The 20,610-nt window shown below is 38.6% G+C and overlaps 1 protein-coding gene across 2 annotated transcripts in view; it reads right to left on the reverse strand.

The window, feature by feature from the left end:
• SPECC1L (sperm antigen with calponin homology and coiled-coil domains 1 like) overlaps positions 1 to 20,610 on the reverse strand; it is a 63,541-nt gene that overhangs the window by 30,978 nt on the left and 11,953 nt on the right. For both annotated transcript variants that reach the window (XM_042015128.1, XM_042015127.1), the window contains exons 2-8: positions 18,582 to 18,771; positions 13,158 to 13,317; positions 10,802 to 12,435; positions 9,205 to 9,412; positions 3,015 to 3,088; positions 2,352 to 2,527; positions 970 to 1,136 (exon numbers count right to left, since the gene is read on the reverse strand). In XM_042015128.1, the coding sequence (XP_041871062.1) occupies positions 970 to 1,136; positions 2,352 to 2,527; positions 3,015 to 3,088; positions 9,205 to 9,412; positions 10,802 to 12,435; positions 13,158 to 13,317; positions 18,582 to 18,734 (2,572 nt within the window). In that variant the 5' untranslated portion in view covers positions 18,735 to 18,771. The remainder of the gene's footprint in view (positions 1 to 969; positions 1,137 to 2,351; positions 2,528 to 3,014; positions 3,089 to 9,204; positions 9,413 to 10,801; positions 12,436 to 13,157; positions 13,318 to 18,581; positions 18,772 to 20,610) is intronic.

Below are 20,610 nucleotides of genomic sequence, written 5' to 3' on the forward strand. Positions count from 1 at the left end.
CTAAAAAAACTTTCTAAATTAACACCAGAAAAGTAAAAAACTGTAAATACCTATGAACAAAAAGAGAAAGCATGGAAATAGAAGCATTTACAGAATCGTTAAATAACGGAGATGGTTCTATATCTTAAACTTCCTGGTTCTAAGCAGTCAAAAGCAGCTTTGCTGTATACAGTGCTGTACTGTAAGTCTCTGCTAACTTAGTCTGCTTCAGACCAAGCCTTTTCACATCAGACTTTATTGCACATGAAATTCAAAATCTAAAGACCTGGCAAGGGCAATATTTTAATCCATACAAGGTCTCATACGCAGTTAAAGGTGAAACCCAAGTGTTTCTCATTTCAGAATAATAACTTGGACTCCTTATTCTGGTCATCTGTAGAGAAGAACAGCACTTGTTCCCACAATCAGAATCATAGTAAAGTCTCAAGAGTGAGACTCCTTTCATGTTAGAAAATATTTCCTACATCTTTCAAATAGGTGATACTGGCTGGATCTTACTTTTAACTTTCATCAGAGCTCTGAACATAAGAACATAAGTTATTAAAATAAATAAACTCAGCTCTAGCTATTACATGGCTTTTAAAATGCTTAATTTGGTACACTAAGTTCACATTTTAATAATCAGGCTGAAATCAGCTGTGCTTCCAGCTATAATTATGTGTGTCATATGTGTTTATGTATTTCTAATATACAGGAGCACTGAATCAAAGCATTCAGCATATGAGTCACTGGCAATGCGATAGCAAAGAAAAAAAAAAAGACAAGACAAAAAAAGGATGCTTATACTTAACTGCAGTGAACAATCTGTTCTGCAGTCCAGTTTGGGTTGGTTTGTTTCAGCCATCACTTATAGATCATGACAGGATAAAGCAGCTTGCCTCTAAATTAGCTGAGCCATCAGAGGTGACCACGTCAACACATGCAGAAGGGCAGCCTGGTGCAGCTGCTGCTCTGGCTGGTGGAACTCACCTTGGGAGGAGGCACTGTCAAAGGACTTGATGAGTGTTTTCACAGTGGGAGTTGGCTCTGAGGAGGTGGATGATCTGCGACTCAGGCCCATTCCTTGTCTCAGAGCTGCCAAATCTCTCTCTACTGCATTCATGTAATTGTACACTCGACCACGTTCTTCTTCCTGCCTGAAGTCAATGTGCAGCTCATTTAGGGTATTTAAAAAACATTTTAACATGCAAAGTCTTAAAAAAATCAACACAAATTGAAGCTGAATTAAAATCTATGGTCCAAATGGGTTATTACATTAACCTAGTTTTCTTTCCACTGTAATTTAGAAATAGATTATCAACCCAAATTATCACTGTAAATTCTTACTATTTGTCAGCAACAGAGCTTAGCATCTGGTAAAAAAGTCTATCAAATCAATATTTGATATAAGGCTTAATTCCTGCTCCTATCTCTCTCACACACACAGATGGAAAAAATTAATACTTAAGGATTTCATGATTCCACATTAAAATAATCATCTCAGAGGGGAGAATTTTTTTCCACCTGAATAAATGGAAAACAATTTAATACTAAGGAGGTAAGAATATATTTCTGGCATACATCTTCAGGCAGCATCAGCTTTTCCCCAAGTTTCACAGCCTGTGCTATCTCCTATCCTGTTGGATACTGGGCTAAATGTGATGTAAATCCTACAAAATTCCCATTCGTGCAGAAAACAATTGTTCACTGTATACACAACAAACATCATTACTGTAAGCTATATACATATCTGACCCCTAAAGACAATGCAGTCAGGATTCAAATGGTGCTGTCCAAGATGTTCCTGTTTGAGGACACTCATACTTCTGAAAGACTCAGTTTCTAAGTGGAGCACCTAATTCAAGCCACAATACATCACAATTTGGATTATTTTTGTTTTTATATACAAAGCACCTCTAATTATCAGTGGAAAGAAAACAGTACAGGTTATATCCAGAACTAGATGATTGTTTCTTCTCAGGTAAAAACCCAGCTGTGTTTTTAACCACACCAAAAGCCTTGGCTGCTAATAAGAAATATTAATGATGGTACAGAAAAGCCAACACTGCTTGTTTTTCACACTGTGGGAAGCGAAATCATGTTTAGCTGTTAAACTGAAAAAATCCTCCACTCCAACCTGGTTTCGTAAAACCCTGTGTGGATGAAGTATACAGTATAAAGAAACAAATATTGCTGTTGTAAGTGTACCTATTTTGACCGCTGAAAGCAGCATAAAGCAGCTTGCTGAAATATGGATCCTCACAGTGGGAGGATTTAAAAACATCTGGAGTCTCAATAATTAACAATCTGGATTTCCAAAACTGCACCTCCCCTGCAAAAGAGACCATATATCCCTGCTGTCATTTGCATACTTGCGTGACTTTATCTCCTCCAGCTCCTTAGTGAGCTTCTCATTTTTCTCCTGAGCTTCATGCAATCTGCGCTTCAGGTCCCCAATCTCTTCCTGGGCCTCGGACTTGATATCATTGGCTATAACCACTGCAGTCTGCAGGTCTGCCTGGAACTGACGCCATTCTGCTGACTCCTCCTGGAAGCATGAATTTGGAAGTTAAAAATAAAAGTTATCCTTATTATTCATAGTTTTCCTATGCTGTTAAAGGAAACGATTTACAGGAATGGCAGAGGCATTCGTCCAGTGTTAGGCACAACCTAACTCCAAGTTAAATTGAAGAGGTTTTGCTGGAAGTAACTAGACTTTGAAAGTCATTAATTTCTTTTCTGGAGACAAATAAAATGTTCAAAGTGGTGGAAAAGAATATATAATATTAAACTCCACATCAAAATACACAGGAACATTTTCTCCTAAACCCAACATCATATCTTTGTGACACTGAGAAATTTTTAGCATTGTTTGGTGCCTATAGATTAGTAAATATATTCCCATTATGCCTGTCTCTCAGAAATAATTATTTTATTGGCATTATATCTAATCATATTATCTTTTCACAATTTCATATGCTGGTCTTATGACATTCTAAGCTTACAATTTATTAACTTTTTCGGTTTCTACCCACCCGGAGTCTCCTGTGAAGATTCTTGATCTCTCTTTCCATGTCATGCTTTTGGTCCTGAAGTTTTTTAACTGTATCTGGGAAAAAAGTTAAATTCCCTGTAAGATCTTAGTCAGGGATTAATTTACCTAAAAATGAGTAACTGAAAAGACCTGCAAATATTTTTGAAGACTTACTCAGAGAAGATATTTTTATAACCAAAGACATCTGAAGAAACACAGTATGAGAAGGAATAAATTTGCCAGAGGGTGTTAATAGGTACACATTTCTCTGTGACTGGTAAGGTGAGCAGCATAAGCAAGTCAATTCTTATACAAATCCCAAATCACCATATTAAAATGACAAAGCAATAACAAAGAGCAAGTAAACAAGGTAGGTAATTTAACATGAAAGGATCCTAAAAACATGGATGTCTGGGGGTTTTCTCTCCTCAAACATAAGCTGCAGCCTTTTGATTCACGATTCATTTGCACGAAGCCTTTTGATTCACAGTTTAATTTCTCCACAAAGCAGCTGACACAACACTCGCAGCAGTGCCTTCCACAGGGATAAAATTGAACTCATGTCCCCAAGAATCTGACATTCTTGTCTATCAAGCTACTATTTGAGGTCAAAGCAAACTATATTTACAGCAAAAGGCCAAACAGTCTGTGAGCTCGTGTTATGAGAAAGATGGTCCCCCTAAATCTGTCAGCAGCAACACAAAAGGGTTCACAGCCCGATCACCAGCAGCTCCTGTGTGGCGTCTGACAGACTGGCTACTGCAATTATTATTCATTTGTGACTTTATTCAATACACAAGGACAATGTGATTGATGACTCCATTCTTAAAACAAAGCAACTAATGAAGAAGAACACAGCATAAATTTCTAATTGGTGTGTCACTTCACTGAGTCTTTGATTCTAGGATGTTTTATTTCTATAGCATCGTGTGACTGTAAAAACTGTAAAAATGATGAAGAAACTGACTAAATGCATTTTTTTGTTCAGGTTAATTATCCTAACACCTGCTGGAAACAAATACTTTTCCTGTATATTAGCAATGCTCTTTCCACAACATGACTGAACATGCCTAATATATTTAGGCTATTCAAAACACAAAACCTTCCTCAACAGCACCAAGTACAGGGACTTTTTAAGGCACAGTTAATTTCTTTACAAGAATCATATAAACCTCAGCTGGCCTGAAAACATGATAACCTTTCAAACTTGGAAAAGTTGGAACATTAGACAGATACTTCTGTATTTATCTCCTCCTTGTAAGACTGCCCATTTCAAGTTGCACCCAGCTGATCTTTAAGCTTTGAAGATAAGCCTACAGGGTGGGCCACTCAAATCTCATGCTACCATGATACTCAAGCAAAGCCCTCCAATTTTTAGCTTGTCTCTTTATACACAACTTGTTTGAGCTAAATTCAGAAATAAGCAGCCAGCTTTAGGTCAAAGTTATAAAACTTGCTCCCCCTGATGCCTTAGGTTTTAACTTTTATATTTTTCAAATCCTGTACTGCCTAGTGTGTAACTCTGAAGTTTCATGTGGCCTGTTAACTACTGTTCTCTCGTGCTGGTCAGACGTAACAAAGCCTCTCTAGCTTTGCTCTTCAAGGACACCTTGATTGTCCCAGTCCCCAAAATGTGTAAACTAAAAGTCTTTGAAAAGGAGGGGCAAACTTGGGGTAATTACATCATTAACTGAAGTTATAATTGGAGAATTAACCCTGATATGCAAACGGACCAAACTTATAAAAGTGTGAAGAACCCATGACCCAGCACCCATCTCGGGTGGAGCCCCTCGTAGGCTTTACACTCCCAAGGTGTACCTTTGAAGGCCCTCAAATAAAAAGCTACTTTTATTCTCTTATTCTTGTCTAGCTTCTGTTTTCAGGTAGCCACTTCAAGGCATCACCCCCACCTTTCCCTTTAAATACATTTTGGAACAAGTCAAGCTGATGTTCATTTTCACTTTTAAAACAGTTCAAAGAAAAAATGTTTTTAAAAACAAAATTTGCAGTAGTACTAAAAGCAAACTATCTAAAAATAACTACAAACCAGAAACCATAAATGCACCCACAGCTAAAGCTTGTGTAGTGCCACTGTTTTGAGCTTCTGTGAGTTATGAAACGCACCATTACATTTTAGTGTATTTATGCTTTGAAGTAAAACACAATGGTCTGAATATGCTGCAGGTACCATAAACAATACAGAGCAGTTTACAGCAGATGTTGGAAACAGTGCTCTCTCTCCTCCTCAATCAATCAAGGAGATTAAAAAAAAACAGCCCACCAAATTGCAATTGAATTTGAAATACGGTGAGAAATGATGACTAATAGAAGTGATTTCACCTCTTCCACCAACTACAGCCTGAAAATTCAAGTAGTCAAAATACGTAGAAGTTGCCATTTGGCATCTTTCCTTTCTGCGTCCCCACAAACTCCACATTCTTCTCTAACACACACAAACTCTTTCCACCTCCACATGCCTGAATTTTCAGTATGGTAGGACAGGTACTTCTAGCGTTATCCAGTCTCCTTCTTTTAAGGATCACAGACAATAAAGAAGACTGAGATAAAAGAAAAAGTAACTACACGTTAGGGTAAATGAAGAACAAGGAGACTCTTCTGATGAATGAATAGGATAATCAAAAATGGCAAATCAGCAAGTTTGTGTTTTACTGCATGATCCAATTACATCTACATTTCACAAAATTATATTAATTTAAACCACAGTTTGACAAGGCCTTGCCTCTACCTAATAGGCAGAAAAAAAAATTATGGGACGTGCAGACTACAAATGGTAAAGAAAACCATTACAACTAGAGCTAGGGGTGGGAGGAAGAATTTTGTAAGGCTACCAGGGAAAAGGTATCATGATGTTCTATATCTGCAATTTTTACTAATTATAACTAGCAGTTAGAATTTATCACTTTGAAATAAAAATGAGTATCAACGTTCAGTTGTTTAATTTCAATAATTTCTGGTGAAAACATAAGGGAAAAATACTAACAATATTCAGATACGTGCAGTAGTTTCAGAAAAAAATGACATGACAATTCCTGGGAAAGGACACTAAATGAAGTCATTCTGACACAGGCAATTCCACAATGGACACTCTCACAGTTTTTGTACTGGTAACACAGGCATGCCTTCTACTGGGAGAGCATTTTGATTCTTTAGCCTACAAATAGCTATCCCAGCACAATCACAAATACACAGCGTAGTTTAAGAAATACAGCTTCCTTCTGTAAGGAAGAGGAAATGGGTACAAATACCAAAGCTCAGGCAACTCGTAGATCAATCTTACTTTTGAGATCATCATGTCAGACAATACACCTATACAGCAAGAAAGCTGACTTTTTAAGGGACCACCATTAGCAAAAAAAAAAAAAAAAAAAAAGAAAAAAGAAAAAAAAGAAAAAGTACTAACAAAATATGGTAATGTAAACATTTCATTTCATAACTGCTGTCAAGATCCTTTTCAAATGAGATATAGCAGAATTAAAACTAACGCTGTCAGCTCCATAAAAGAACTATTCACTGAAAATTAAATATATCCACCTTCTAGCTCACCTACCCTTGTCCTAAAAATTTACTGACTTAAATAGTTACAGACTAGGAGAACCTACATGCACATGCACCCTGTGCTAAGAGAACAAGCAATGATTATTTTTGTTCTTCAGAAGAAACCTCTGAGAAGTGGTAAGCTAACCTACAAATACACAGTTTCTGCACATCAGGAGTCAAACTCTTCCAGAAAAAATTTCCTCACAAACTCTTATTAACTGCTTGGGAGAATAATAGGTTTCTATTTCCCCCTTAGTTACTGTGGATGACTAATGTGCCAGCTGGGCTACCTGACTACTGAGTTTTTGAGAGTCAGAAGAGAAACCCAGAGGGAACGCGCCATCTAGTGCAGTGTCAGCCTTCCCCACTGCCTGTTCCAGCTCAGCACAGTAGGGAGGATATAAAACATACAGGTTATTTTAATATTTCTTAGACTTTTTACATAAAATAGAATCATAGAATATCCTGAGTTGGAAGGGACCTATCAGGATCACAGAGTCCAAATCCCGGCCCTGCACAGGTCACCCCAACAACCCCCCCTGTGCCTGAGAGCATTGTCCAAACACTCCTTGAGCTCTGTCAGTCTTGGGGCTGTGACCACTGTCCTGGGGAGCCTGTTCAGTGGCCAACCACCCTCCGGGTGAAGAACCTTTTCCTGGTATCCAGCCCAAACCTCCCCTGATTTAGCTCCAGCCATTTCCTCAAGTCACCAGTCACAGAGAGCAAAGATTGAAGACCACAACAAGGTCTCCCTTCAGTCTCCTCCAGGCTGGACAAACAAGTGCCCTCAGCTGGTCCTCATTAGGTTTCCCCTCCAGGCCCTTTTAGCACTATGCTTAAATACTCCTCATCCCACCAGTAACGAGCTCAGCTGCAGTGACTGCAGCTCTCACCACATCTGGATGGATGTCAGGAACATACTGTGTGTTTTTAATCAATGCAATTTGCATCCTACTGCACACATCAAAGAGATCCCTGTTTCTGCAGCCAGACATATTAACAGCTAAAGTATGACAGTTCAATATGCGGATTACTGTGAAAAATGTTCCGTTCTAGGTTCCTTGTGCCTCTTTTTGGTGTTTGAAAAGCCCACAGTGAAGTGTGCCCTAAGTACCAGTGCTTGGAGTGTTTCCATTCCTACATTACTATTTGTGTTGATTAATCATTAAACTGAATTAACACTCACCACCTCATCTATGAGGCATCTTTCTCCTAAGTGTAAAGTCTGTCTTTGGTAAATCCTTTAAGTTACAATTTTCCATTTTGTGTTTAGAATTCTATCTTTTAAATGTTGTATGTACTACCTCTAAGTCCCAGATTTTTCACAATGTTCTATGCTGTCAGTACTTAGAGACTACCTCAAAACCCTGTAAGAGGTTTAACTATGACTCCACAATAAACAGCATTTTAAAGTTGTCAGAAAAAATACACTTTTTAAAGTCGATATAATTTTTCGGGTGCCATCCTTTCTTACTGCCACTAGATGCCACTCTCCTTCCAGCCTGTAACTAAAATAACAGCTTGCTTCCTCCGAAAAGATCATGTCAGGACATTGGCTGGTCCAGATGAATTTTCCAAACTATTTCAAGACCAATGAATAACAAAGACTGTCGCAATTTTTGTTGAGAATTTCTCCCCTGGCAGAGGTTTGTCTGCCTGAATTTTTACCGTTTGAAATTAAGTATCTGACAGCTAGTTTGTACCCACAAAGCAGAAGAATCTAAAAATCAGAGCTGCCTCGTAATCAGGTATTGCTGGGCAGATACCTAAATATCTACTTGACTATGGTGCTGTTCCCTGTATGAGTGTATTTCAGTTAATGGACAAAATAAAACAAGTAGAAAAGTGTTCAACCTTTTTGAGTCTTTGCTACAAAATGACTGTCTTTTAGCACAGAAAGGGAAAAAACTTAGAACAATTTTGTAAAGAGAAACGGTGATTGCCTTTCAAGATAAAAAAGGGTTGCTCAGGGAAACAACACTCACAGCCATGTCTGAAGATACTGAGCTTGAATAAACAATTTAGCTTGCTTAAGACACTAACTTTTCTTGATAGCAGACCAATTTAGAACCTTTTCTATGAATATTTCCCTTGCTGTTAGAAGGAATCATGCTTTGGTTTTTTTGCTATCTTGTTTCATCTTTGAATAACATGGAAGACTAACAGATATTTGAATTCTGTAAGTAGCACTGTGCAAATATAGCTTGCCAGGGTAGAGTTGCCCACGTTCTTATTTAGATGGAGATTAATTGCAGAATTCCAGCCCGTGGTAGGAATGTCTGAGCAGGTCTTCAAGATCAGAGGGGGAACTAAGGCACAGAGAGCTAGACAGGTACACAGTAAACATGTGTTCTACTAAATGTTTTTCTACTTTGAAGAACAACTTGAAAACGGTATTAGCAGATTTCATATTTCTTCTCTATTCACAGGTTTGTATTCCCACACCAAGTGGGTCTAGAATAGCTAAGCCGACTTGATTTTTTTCTTCCCCAGTGTGTAAAGATTCTGCAAAACCCAGTCTGACTTGAATTCAGACATACAAAAGACAAGTGAAAATATTTTCAGAATTACAGTGTTCTTCTTGAGCTTTTCTTAAATTATCCTTTCTCTCAAGAGAAATGCGTAATACTTACTCTCCAAATCAGATATGATAAGATTGTCATGAAGCTTCACAGCACGGTGCTGCTCTACTTCATCCTCCAACTCAAAGATTGTTTCTTTCATGTCACTCCTCTCAGTCTCTTTTTCATCTAGTTCTGCCCGAAGTTTTTCTAGAGTCACATTGAGATCCTCAATTTGTTTCTTGGCTTCTTCTTGGAACACTCGGTATTCATCTTCAACCTGAAGAATATATCTTAGTTGAATATTAAACATACTTTCAGTTTTGTAACTACCACATTTAACAATCTATTTCTGCAAACAGAAAAATATAGAAGTGCAAGCCTTTGACTATGCAATGTTCTAGTGCAACTGTTTTCCTAAGCCAAAGTTAAACTTTTTTCCCAGGCTGGGTATATGAGCATTCCTGGCTACTCTAACAGCAGTGCCCTGCATACAAGTGAAGCAGTTGTACCATGGCTGAGGTTTCATGAGCAGCTGATCCAATTTAACATCCAGCTGCCATGGAAAAGGGACAGGGTGGTGGGGAAAACTCTTTACCCTTCCTTTCTCTTGCCAAAAAAGAAAAAGCCTGCTCTCTTGTGCATCAATTTTAGTGCTTGCTGGACCTGTGTCATGAGTGATTTCCTTAAGCAAGTTTCACACTTGTGTGCAAGGTGCATTAGTGAGTTGAAGCAGTTCTCAGAGGAGTCTGATAAACTATTAAATTGAAAAAGAAAAACAGGGAAGGGAAGAAGTGGTTGACTTCTCCCTGTCAGGAGCAGGGGAAGAGGCTTTTTTATCCTACCTCATAAAACTGTAACGTAAGTAACAGGCTACGATCAGAGGCACCAGAACATTAACCCAACCGCAAAAATAAGGTGTCAGAAAAACAAGAGAAATAAGGCTGTGGCTTGGGGTGGGCAATGCAGGCAGGCACCAAGTTTAATAGACAAAATACCCTGCTTTTAAGTCTGTTTCAGTGGTTTTTATTTTAATAGCACTCTCCAGCTTCAATTATTAAAATTATTATTTTTTTTTTACCCCAAATTAAGGTTGATTCTAACAGGTTCGTGATCATGACCAACATGTTCATTTGCAGCTAATACATAGTTCACACATTAAATTTGGCATAAATTGTCTCTTCAGGAAGACAGACCTTTAAATGCATATGTAAAGTTATTAAATAAATTGTGTGATTCTTGCTTTTATATTAAATTACAGTAAATGCTTTTACTAGACATATCTACTGCATAAATTAGAAATATTTGAATCAGAACTGGAAGTAAACATGTTCATCCAAAACCTAATCAGTCTTGCAGAAGGTGTGCAATTTAAGCACTACATTAGTACAGTATCTTAAATACTGTTTAAGTTTGGCCATTGAAATAATTTGTGGAGTTTAAATATTTTTAAAAAGTAACACAACAGTTACCCTGTAGCTCAACGTATCCATATAATTTTTTCAAATACTGCCATCCTTTTCATAACAAAAGAGAAAGTAACCAGTCCTAACATTACTGTAATCCAATGAACCTCACAATTAATCTTTTACTTCTAAAAGAACTACAGAGGCCAATAGGTCATCATGTACATGGGATGTTAGAATGCAACAAGTGTTTTAAGCACTACCTTAGCAAGGGCATCTTGCAGTCGATTGGCATCATTGCGGGTGTGTGCCAGCTCTTCTTGCAGACCACTGGCCAAGGTCTCTGCTTTTTCCTTATCCAGCCTGACACTCTCCAGAAGATCTTGTATATCTGATTTATCTCCAGAGTTGTGTATAGAATACAACTCAGCCACTTTCTGCTTTTCATGCTCTAGCTGAGCTTTCAGCCTGTTCATCTCAATCTGGTCACTGGCTACTGTGGCTTTGTACTCCTCTAAGGTAGAAGCCAGAGCTGTTTTGCTTTTCTGCTCTGACTCAATAATCCGTTCCATGTGGTGATTCCGTTCTTTTAATGCCCCTATCATTTCTTGAGCTTCCTTGTTGTCTTGTTCTGCCATCTTCAAAGTGTTGCTCAAGTGCTGCTGAACCCCCAGCAGCTGCTCCCGCTCGAAGCGAGCGTTCTCTGCCAGCTCCATGTAACGCTGCTCCAACTCCATGTAGCGCCCACTCTTCATGTCTTCATCAATTACATAGGAAATATGGTGTTCATCCAAAAGGGACCGGAAATACTCGATCTGACGGCTGAAGTGTTCCAACTTGTCACTTTGCTGACACAAAGACTCCATCAGGATTACTTTTTCCTCTCCAAGTCTTTCATTCTCACTGTTCAGCTCTTGTGTTATTTGTTGCAAATCTGCAAGCTCTTGCAGCGTGGCTTGGAGCTCTTCAGCTGTACTGTGTTGATTCTCTTCCATCTGATGTATCCGTTCTGTCAGACAAGCTACGGATACTTCACTGGCATTGCCACTGCTTCCCTTCCTAGATCTTTCTATGCTTGGTACTCCTTCAGATTCTGAAGATGATGGAGCATCTAAGGCATCATCGCTTGATGTCAGTGGCTGATAAACTTCACTGCACTCACTGTCTAAATTATCCATGGAGTTACTGTGTTGGTTGTCCATGAGAGTGTTTTCATCCTGACTTAATAAGTCTTCCATTGATCCAGGAGCAGAACCTTCCACTGAAGATGTCAGAGTGCCCCCACCGTCGCTGTGGTTGCCAGCTGTAATCTCTGGACTCAAAGACTGATAGCCAAAGAGCTTTTCAGAGTTGTCTAGCCTTTGTTCCAAAGAAAAGCCCAAAGCATTTAGTCTGTCTTTTAACATTCGATTCTCATTCTTCAGCTGGTTGAGCTCTTCTCGGATGGCAGTGTTTTGCTCCTGTAACTGGAGCAGTGTAGACTCTACATCAGTTGGCTGATGGACAACAACGGCTTCTTTCTCTTCAGATTTTTCATCCCCCTCGAGATGATCTTCGTTGAGTCCCAGCTGAGCACGCATGTCCCTTAATTCATTTCTCAGATGCAAGATTTCCACATCTTTAGTTTTTGCTAATGTCAGAAGATCGTTCACCTTTGCTTCCAGTGCAGCTTTGTCACTGATCTGATTGTCTGACTTGGACTTGCTCATCCGGATATCAGATTCCGGATTGGTGCGGCTGCGGGAGCGCTTTGCCAGCACCGTGTCACTGGGCCCCTGGCCCGCCAGAGGCAGCTTCTTGCTCTGGCTCAAACGAGAACGATCCCGGATTCTCTCTCTAGAAGAGCTTGACTCTTTATTTCCAGATGAAATGCTACGCTTCGTTGTAGAACTTGTACCTGTATGTTTTTTGAAAGTTAGGAACATGAATTTAAAATACAGTATCTGTCACAGAAGGCTGTGTGCCTGGTATCAGCAACACAGTGGTTGATTTTCTGAATCACACTGGTAAATACACTTCATAGAAAACATTGAAAGTAAACACTAACCCAACATTCAGCATTTTCTATTTTCTGTATTTTCATCTCATTGCATAAAAATGAGGATAGATTATTATTACTTTATTTCCAGATGCTTTACAGCTTTGCAAGCGTTACTGAATCCAAAACACAGCAACGGAAAGCAAGACCTATTTCAACCCATATCGATAACACACTAAATGATTTCACTTTTCTGAACAGCTTCTGAAAGCCCTCTTACTTTATTTCTATAAAGCAATACAAAATGTTCAAAATGTTCACTATAACAAGCCATCTTAGAGATTTAGTGCTTATGTCATGGATTTTTTAAACAGACAATTTTAGAAAAATCTGCAATTCTCTAAATTAATTCTATTATTTCATTTTATATAATAGTTGCATAGTCAGTACTGAAAAAAATTAAAAGGAACACCCTCCAAAGAACCAATTACATTATTAAAAACAGGAAAAGAGTTCAGAAGGTGTGTGATTTGACCATGGTGTTACTGAGCACTTCAATAGGCAGCCTGGATCCTCAATATATTAAATGAAAATAAAAAGCTCCCCAACTTCCACCTTTCAGAATCAATATATCCGTTTACCTGCAATAGTTTTGGGTTTGTTTTCCAGACTGTTCATGGTTGTCCCTGGAGCTGGAGATGCTGTTGATACACAAGTGTTCTTCTTGGTCTTGACACCATTGGTCATTGTCACTCCACCACCACCAGCCATCCCTGCTAAGAGGTCATCATTACTCTTAGTCTGAAAGAAAGGGAAGAAGCAGCTTTAAGGCAGCTGGCCCAGAAGTCTGCATAGCCAACATTTCTACTGTTAAAGATTCCCTCAGTTTAAAAAGTACATGCAAGAATGTTGAAAAGTGTAAGTGCACTGCACTGTGCAGAGTTGGTAAACTGAAATGGAAGTTTAACTCCTTACATATGAGTGACCATTGAAACTGAGTCTTCTCTCCCTCCCCAAAAAATTCTTAATGTTTCAAGTACCAAGGAGAAGGGAAAAAAAAAAAAAAATCAGTTAAAGCACAGTAACACATCATAGCATAAAACTTCTCAATTTTGACTGAAAGTTTGCTTATGCATCAAAGTGAAAGCAATTCTTAGATAATTAAACCACCAAATACCAGGAAGTTAGTATAATATCCTTCAATTGAATATGATCAAATGTTTTCTGGTGGACAAATTCACAACAAAAACATCAAATCAAAGAAGAACAAAAATCAATCCAACATTAGCAAAATACAATTTCTAGCTCAAAATACTAAACTACAAATCACTAGAAACTAGGACAGAAGCAGGGGGAAAGCCACCCTCACCATATATCCTTGCTTTGCTTTCATGCTCTTTACTAGGAACTCTCAGAAATGGGGTATTTGTTTGATGAACTTTTTGTCTAACCTCATATGATTGTTCCTGAAACTACTGTTAGCCACAAAATCTGCCTGGAAGGTGACAAGGCAGCAAGCACAGGATTCTCAACAACTAGAGAATTCTTCCAAACAGAGAACACATCTTTCAGAATAAAGCAAACTCTGGAAATACTAAGCTCTTAAGCATTAATTGGCAGACTTTATACTCTTTAAAATGCAATATTTCAAATGGTGAAAATCAAAATACGCTCAACATTTTTCCCATTATATGGGCAAAAAAAGAAATTAAAAGAAAACAGCTGTGCTAGCAGCATTCCTTGAGCGACTAAATTATTCAGCTGGATAACACATTTGAACTCTCCTCCAACATCCCAGCTAAAAGGTAGTGCTTAGGACTTAACCACTTGCTTTACATCACGTCTGCAAGTTTGTAACTTCCAGCTCCCACACATATTCACATTAAAAACTATATGCCAGACATTACAATTCTATACATTAAGAAAAAAGGTACACTTGCTTAATTTAAAAAATAGTTGCATGTCACACTATTCTCTACAGTCTCTTTTTGCAAGTGCCAATTCCAGAACAGCTAGGAACACTGATCACAACATTGTGGAAAGAGCAGGGATGGGATCTGTGCCATTTACAAAGAGCAGCTGCAAAACAGAAGGGAGCTTGGGAGGAGAACATATTTGCTCTGCATGCAATTGATAGAAATATAGAAAATTTACAGATAGAAACATCTATTTGTAAGGGTAAAATCCTCTAGGACAAGAATGCTTTTATTGAATCATGTCAGAAGTAGTGTAGCGTTCTAAAAAGGTTTATAGAAGGCTGGAAGAGAACACATCACTCCAAGGATCTAGTCTGGTGTGCATCTAAAGCTGGCTTTTCTGCTGTGAAAATGCCATTGTTGTTTGCTGTGCAAACAAGGCTTTTCCAAGGGCTTCTTCATCCCAGAAGTCAAACCAGCTCCTTGATTTGCCGTGTCACACAGGCATGCAAACAGGCATAGGCGATGGAAATACAAATAGGAAAGCAATCATGTCAGAGGGCTACAAAACCCATAAAGCCCACCCAAGTCAGGTGGGGAGGATGGGCTGAGCACAAACTACGGGTGTACAACAGTCCTGGTCCTGTGATCTAATTAGATTTTGTACCTAATTGAAACTGATTTTGTGGGCATGGGGGTAGAGGGGGAGGGAAACAACCCTGTGGAACTATTACCTAAACCATGGTATTACAAAAAGGCACAGAACAGTGATTTTCTGCTTTGCTGCTGAATCTGCCCACCCCCCTGCAAACGGGAGAGTTCAAACAGACTATGAGCTGTCAGCATTTTTACCCTGCTGAAAGAGTGGGGAAATTAGACTAAGCTTTTAGACACTTACAGTACAAATACATGTTATCAAGCCAAATAGGTCAAGATGTGACTCAGCTTGAAGAAAAAAAAACCTAAGTAAAATACACACTTTCAGACATTAGTCATCTCCAGTCCTTGCTGAACAAAGGAATTTAAGACAGCCATTCTTCTTCTGACTTACCCATAAACTATTCCTGGTCTAGGTTGGAAGGCACTGCCTCCACTGAAGCCAATTAGTAAACAGTTTCTCAAAGCTGTAACATTATACTCTTGGCAAAGAAAACTATTTAGCAAAGCTTTGGAAAAATTACAAACCAGCAGCTCTCTTCTTAATGGCCCACAATGGCAACCATTCAGAACTTTTAAAATCAAAGTATTTTTGTAGCATATCTTTTTAATCGAAGCAAAAGCAATGGTGTATATTTATTAAACAACTTTTTCCCATTTACTGAGAACTGTTCCATCTTGCTTGGCATTAAAACTCCTACATTAGAATATGAAAAATTAGAAAATATCATAATTAGAAATGTTCATCCAGACCTATTTTGATTTTCTGTATAAAAAGCCACTTTATAATTATACAATTCACATTCTGTTTTCCTCTCACAACTTTCTTTCAGTGCAACAAAACTTGAATAATGACCTATACAATTAATTTCATCTTAGTTTCTCAACAGGTACATCCTATTTACTGCATCTCATTCAAATCCCTTTATATATATATAATTATTCCTACCTCAGATGTTCTTTGATGATTGCTGTTGCTGCATTAGAGTTTTTCAAACATCAGACTTCACAACAATCTGTAATTAAGTTACTGCATTTTGCAAACAGAATAGAAGCCTAGACACATGAATGCTGAAAACACACTCTAATTTTTAATATTCAAATATTGGTCTCCAAGTCCTGGCTTTTCAGGGACACTGGATTTTGCAATTCGTCTGAACTACAGCTGCTGTCTAATTGCAGTTGGAAGTGTTAGCAGGATCACAAGCTCATTAGCTGAAGAAGTCAAAAAATAATGATCTTAAAAATAAGAACACATTATTTGTATTTTTTGACAGATTAAAAACTAAAAGTGGCTGGCAGTTAAACTTCTATAATAATAATGTGTGTGGGGTCCTGAACATTTACACAAGTCCTGGGCAAAGTGGGAGACAAAAACTACAGAGAAGGAACCGACCGAGCACATTCAGAAGCAGCCAGACAAACCAACCCCGGGACAGGCTCAGCTGTACTGAAGAGCGGGTCTCAAAGTTTCTTCCTGTGCTCATTGTCCACACACCTTGAAAACTCCACAAAAAAGGACAAATGTATGGAACAATGCAGTTAAAGAAGCCCACCCAAAGCTGAACACTGGCCTATAGTTATATCATGAGGAGGATACTATAATTACAAAATAATTTTCAGTTTTGCAACATTATTTCTGACTGAACCAAGATTGTTATAGTATTGTATTTCTACTCTTTAATAGGGGCCTTTCATTCAATATCCAACTCAAAGGACTGAATAAATCAGTAAGCATTGCAATGAAGTTATTTAATGCCAGTGTTTGTTTTTTGTCAAAGAACATTAAATGAAATTCAGAACACACACCAATTCATCAACTCTAAGAGAATACCTTACAACCTCTGTGAGGAAAACAATGTGCCAAATGTTTCATCAACAGTATCAAATATAAAATTATACTAAAAAAATTTTAAAATGCAACTTTTATTGATACTTCTTTCAAGCCAGTAAATTACGTGATTTGTCAGTAACAGTAAATAAAAAACTCCCACAAACAACTAACTTTGTTATATAAGTACAGAACACTCAAAGAAGATTCATCACTATCACTAAGTCACACAGTTGGCACAACAGCACCATAACTAGTAAAACTGTATGAGTAAGCCTGGCTGTAACATAAACCTGAGATAAGCCTTAGTAATCAAGAGAAAACTTTCATTGTGCCTCAAACATAAGTCGTCATGAATTCCAATCCCACACCCAAACACAGCCAGAAGTGTTACTAATATAAGTAAAATTGTGAAAGCATACCGGGTCAAATTTTTCAGTGTTAGATCATCCTCCTCCTTTATCTCCCTGAGAGGTATGACATAAGAAACTTGATAAGTAAACTACAAAGGACTTTAGTTGCTTTGAGAGGTTTCTAGAAATATAAAGTAAGTAGTGTCAACAAGCATCAAAAGAATATTTAAAGCTAAGAAAACTGCAAGATGCATTGGGTGACGGAAGAAAGGAGGGGCACTGGGAGAAAACCTCCCTGAAACCTGGCTTGCAAGTTCATCAGCAAAAATATTAACCATTCTTCCATAAAAGAAAAGGAAAAGAAATGGAACACACCTTTTGACTTCAGTAATCCTACTGAGCTATTACAGAGAGACCTCAACCCTTACACTTCTTTAATTTTAGGTCTTTATTTGCCAGTTACTTAAATGGCCTGCGTGGCTTCCTGTATGTCAGTGACAGTGGTTCAGGTCCCAGCTGTACACCCTGTTCCTTGCTCTGTTCATTTGCTCCAGGGCAGCAGCAGCACAGCACTGCACACTGGGCTGCAGAGAGCAAAAGGAGCTGGATCCAGCCACATCTCCATGCCAGGAAAAGGAGGCAGACCAGGCAGGATCATTCCATCCATCCAACCCAGATGTGGTTGCTCCCAGGTGAAAACTCCACACCAGCACACCTCAGTATGTCTGAGTGTTTGTTGGAAACCATATGCTCCTACCTATACTGCCCTGTAAGAGAAAACCTCTACCTTTGAACTTGTTCTGGGAGCAAGAACCAACTTGTGAAAATTCAGCTCAAGCACTACTTCAACACATAGCAAAGGCCAAAACAGCCAGAAGAATTCAGCTGCACTGACCCGACATGGATCACTGATATAAAGAAGTTCTGATGTTAGATACTTCATTAGTTCTTTTTTCAGAATTAGTAAATAACTCTTATCAAATCCTATTAGTCACTGACACCATTCAAGCATAACATCACACAAATAACATTGGTCAGAACACAACTTCCACTCTTCTCCTTTTGCAGAACAGCCAAGTCCTTCACAGCACATTGCTCTCCATCTCATCTTGCAGTATGAGAAGTACAGCATGAATGACACACAAGATCCTGTCACCCTGCCCAGTGCTCTGTAACTACCCAGATTCCCTCCAGCTACCCATGCAACCTCTAGTCTAAGCTGCATTACCGACAAGCCTTGAAATTCTACTCTTTTTAAAGCTTTATTGTAAAAAATACAAATAATCAGAATGTTCTACTGGTTATTACCTTCAAAAGAGATGCCGATGTCCCGGTTTTGGAGAGTTTTGTTACTGCAGACACTGAGGAGCCGTTTTCTGGTTTGGCTTTTTCACTTGTTTGAGCTTTATTTACTCCAGGCACTTTGGGCACTGAGCCAACACTCCTGTTTGCTTTCTTCATTCTGGGCTGTCTGTTTATGATGCATTTACAAACAAATCTACAAGCAGAAAGAAAGAGACTTTAAATATAAAACACAGATGAAAAGCAATGTCTTTTTTTATAATGTTCTATTAAAGATCAGAAATCCAGAAGAGCAGAAAAGACCACAAATTAGAGCCAAACAAAATGCATGTGACTGACCAATGGTTTTTGCCTTTTTTTAAAGGGGATTTTTGCTAAGGACTAAGCACTTCCTAGAGCTCCACTCCAAATTATAATCTTTTTTTTAGTTCTCGTTCCACAAATGGCATTGAACAGAGGATATTTTATAAGTGACCCATGTTGCTGAGTTCACTCGTTAGCCAGCAAAAGAAAGGCTTATTAGGGAGCAACGTCCTTTATTTCTGACTGTGGGAAGGAAAACATTGTGGGAGTATTCAGGCAACAGCCTAACTACCAGCAACACTGGATTTGAGAAAACATTACCACCAGCTCGGTAACTACAGTACTGAGAGAAAAACGGCAGCCGCAGGAAAAAACTTACTCCACAAAAAATCCAAAGAAGTTGAAAAATTCAGATTCCCTCAAACCATTTATTATTAAAATTCACAATAATAAACACATGGAATTTTACAAAATTTAACATAAGTCATGTGATTACAAGGATTATCTCCAAGAAGAAACCAGAAGTAGCTCACTGGGTTCCATGGCCCACAGTGAGAACACTCCTGCAGCTTGGCCCAGCCTGCTGTCTCCAACAGCAGAGAACTGCCAGCACTGCCATTCCACCCACAAGTATAGATGAAAGTTCAGAAAACAAAGCTGACTTTATCCAAACCAGGAGCAGCCACAGCAGACCCAAAAACTGCAGGTATCACAACAACTGCTAATTCCAAGGAAGCACAGGCTAACAGGAGAACAGCCACAGAACAGCCATGACTTGAAGCATGGGCTACGAGAAAGACCAGACACATCAGGATGTTCTCCTCCTGCAAGAGTGAGAGTTGGCAGCTGTTTTCTTCATCACACTTGAGTCAGATGTCATGGGATGGAAGATTAAGAGGACAACATCTCCATTCCACTTTCAGTCTTACAGACTCCAGGTGGAAGTAAGTGATCAGGTGTAGCTGAGCCCAGTATCTCACAGCTGATTAGAAACATGAAACACATCTAGTCATTTCCATCTCTTAAAAACTGAAGCATTTCAAAGGCACAACAAGCAGACTGATGACTGTGTGCTTGAGATATTTGACATAACAACACAGTGATCAGAAGTACTAAATAATTTCAGCTAACAAAATTAACACCATACCCTTACAAACACTCCTTCCTTCTGAACACCACCTCAGCTGCACACAAGCGTATTTCAATTCTGACTTTGATAAAAGTCAGTAAAACTCCAGGAATTTTGCCTCCTCAGATCCCTAAGTACTGTTAACAGAAGCAACATGAAGCTTCATCGTAAGACACTGAAAATATTTGTTTATAGCTTTCAGATTCCCTTTAGCTCTGAAAGCTGCCATGAACAGACACAGAAAACTTAGTTTGCTGTTACATTTTCATCATCATGATGTCAAAAATGCACCAATCCTGCCATGCACCTACTAGTAATCAGAACGCCTTCACAGAAGACTAAATAACTAAGAGATAATTTGAAGTGAGAGTCTCCTAAGAAAACCAAAACCCAAACTAGAAATGCCCCAAGAAGGTAATATGTTTGCTATACACACATAATATAAAGTGGTACAACTGCCTACTAAATTCCAGAAGCAGATGGTAACACTGGTTACCATATAAGTTGCCACACTTCTATTTCTTGCCTTTTTCATGTTTATGAGTCAAACACTTACTTGTGCTTTTGATCTTATTCAACTGAAAACTGAAACTGAAAAGACTA

The sequence above is a fragment of the Corvus kubaryi genome, unplaced genomic scaffold (genome assembly GCF_017639235.1).
Source record: "Corvus kubaryi isolate FWS band 111438036 unplaced genomic scaffold, C.kubaryi_AGA036_p1.0 split3-37173, whole genome shotgun sequence".
Lineage (NCBI taxonomy): Eukaryota > Metazoa > Chordata > Aves > Passeriformes > Corvidae > Corvus > Corvus kubaryi.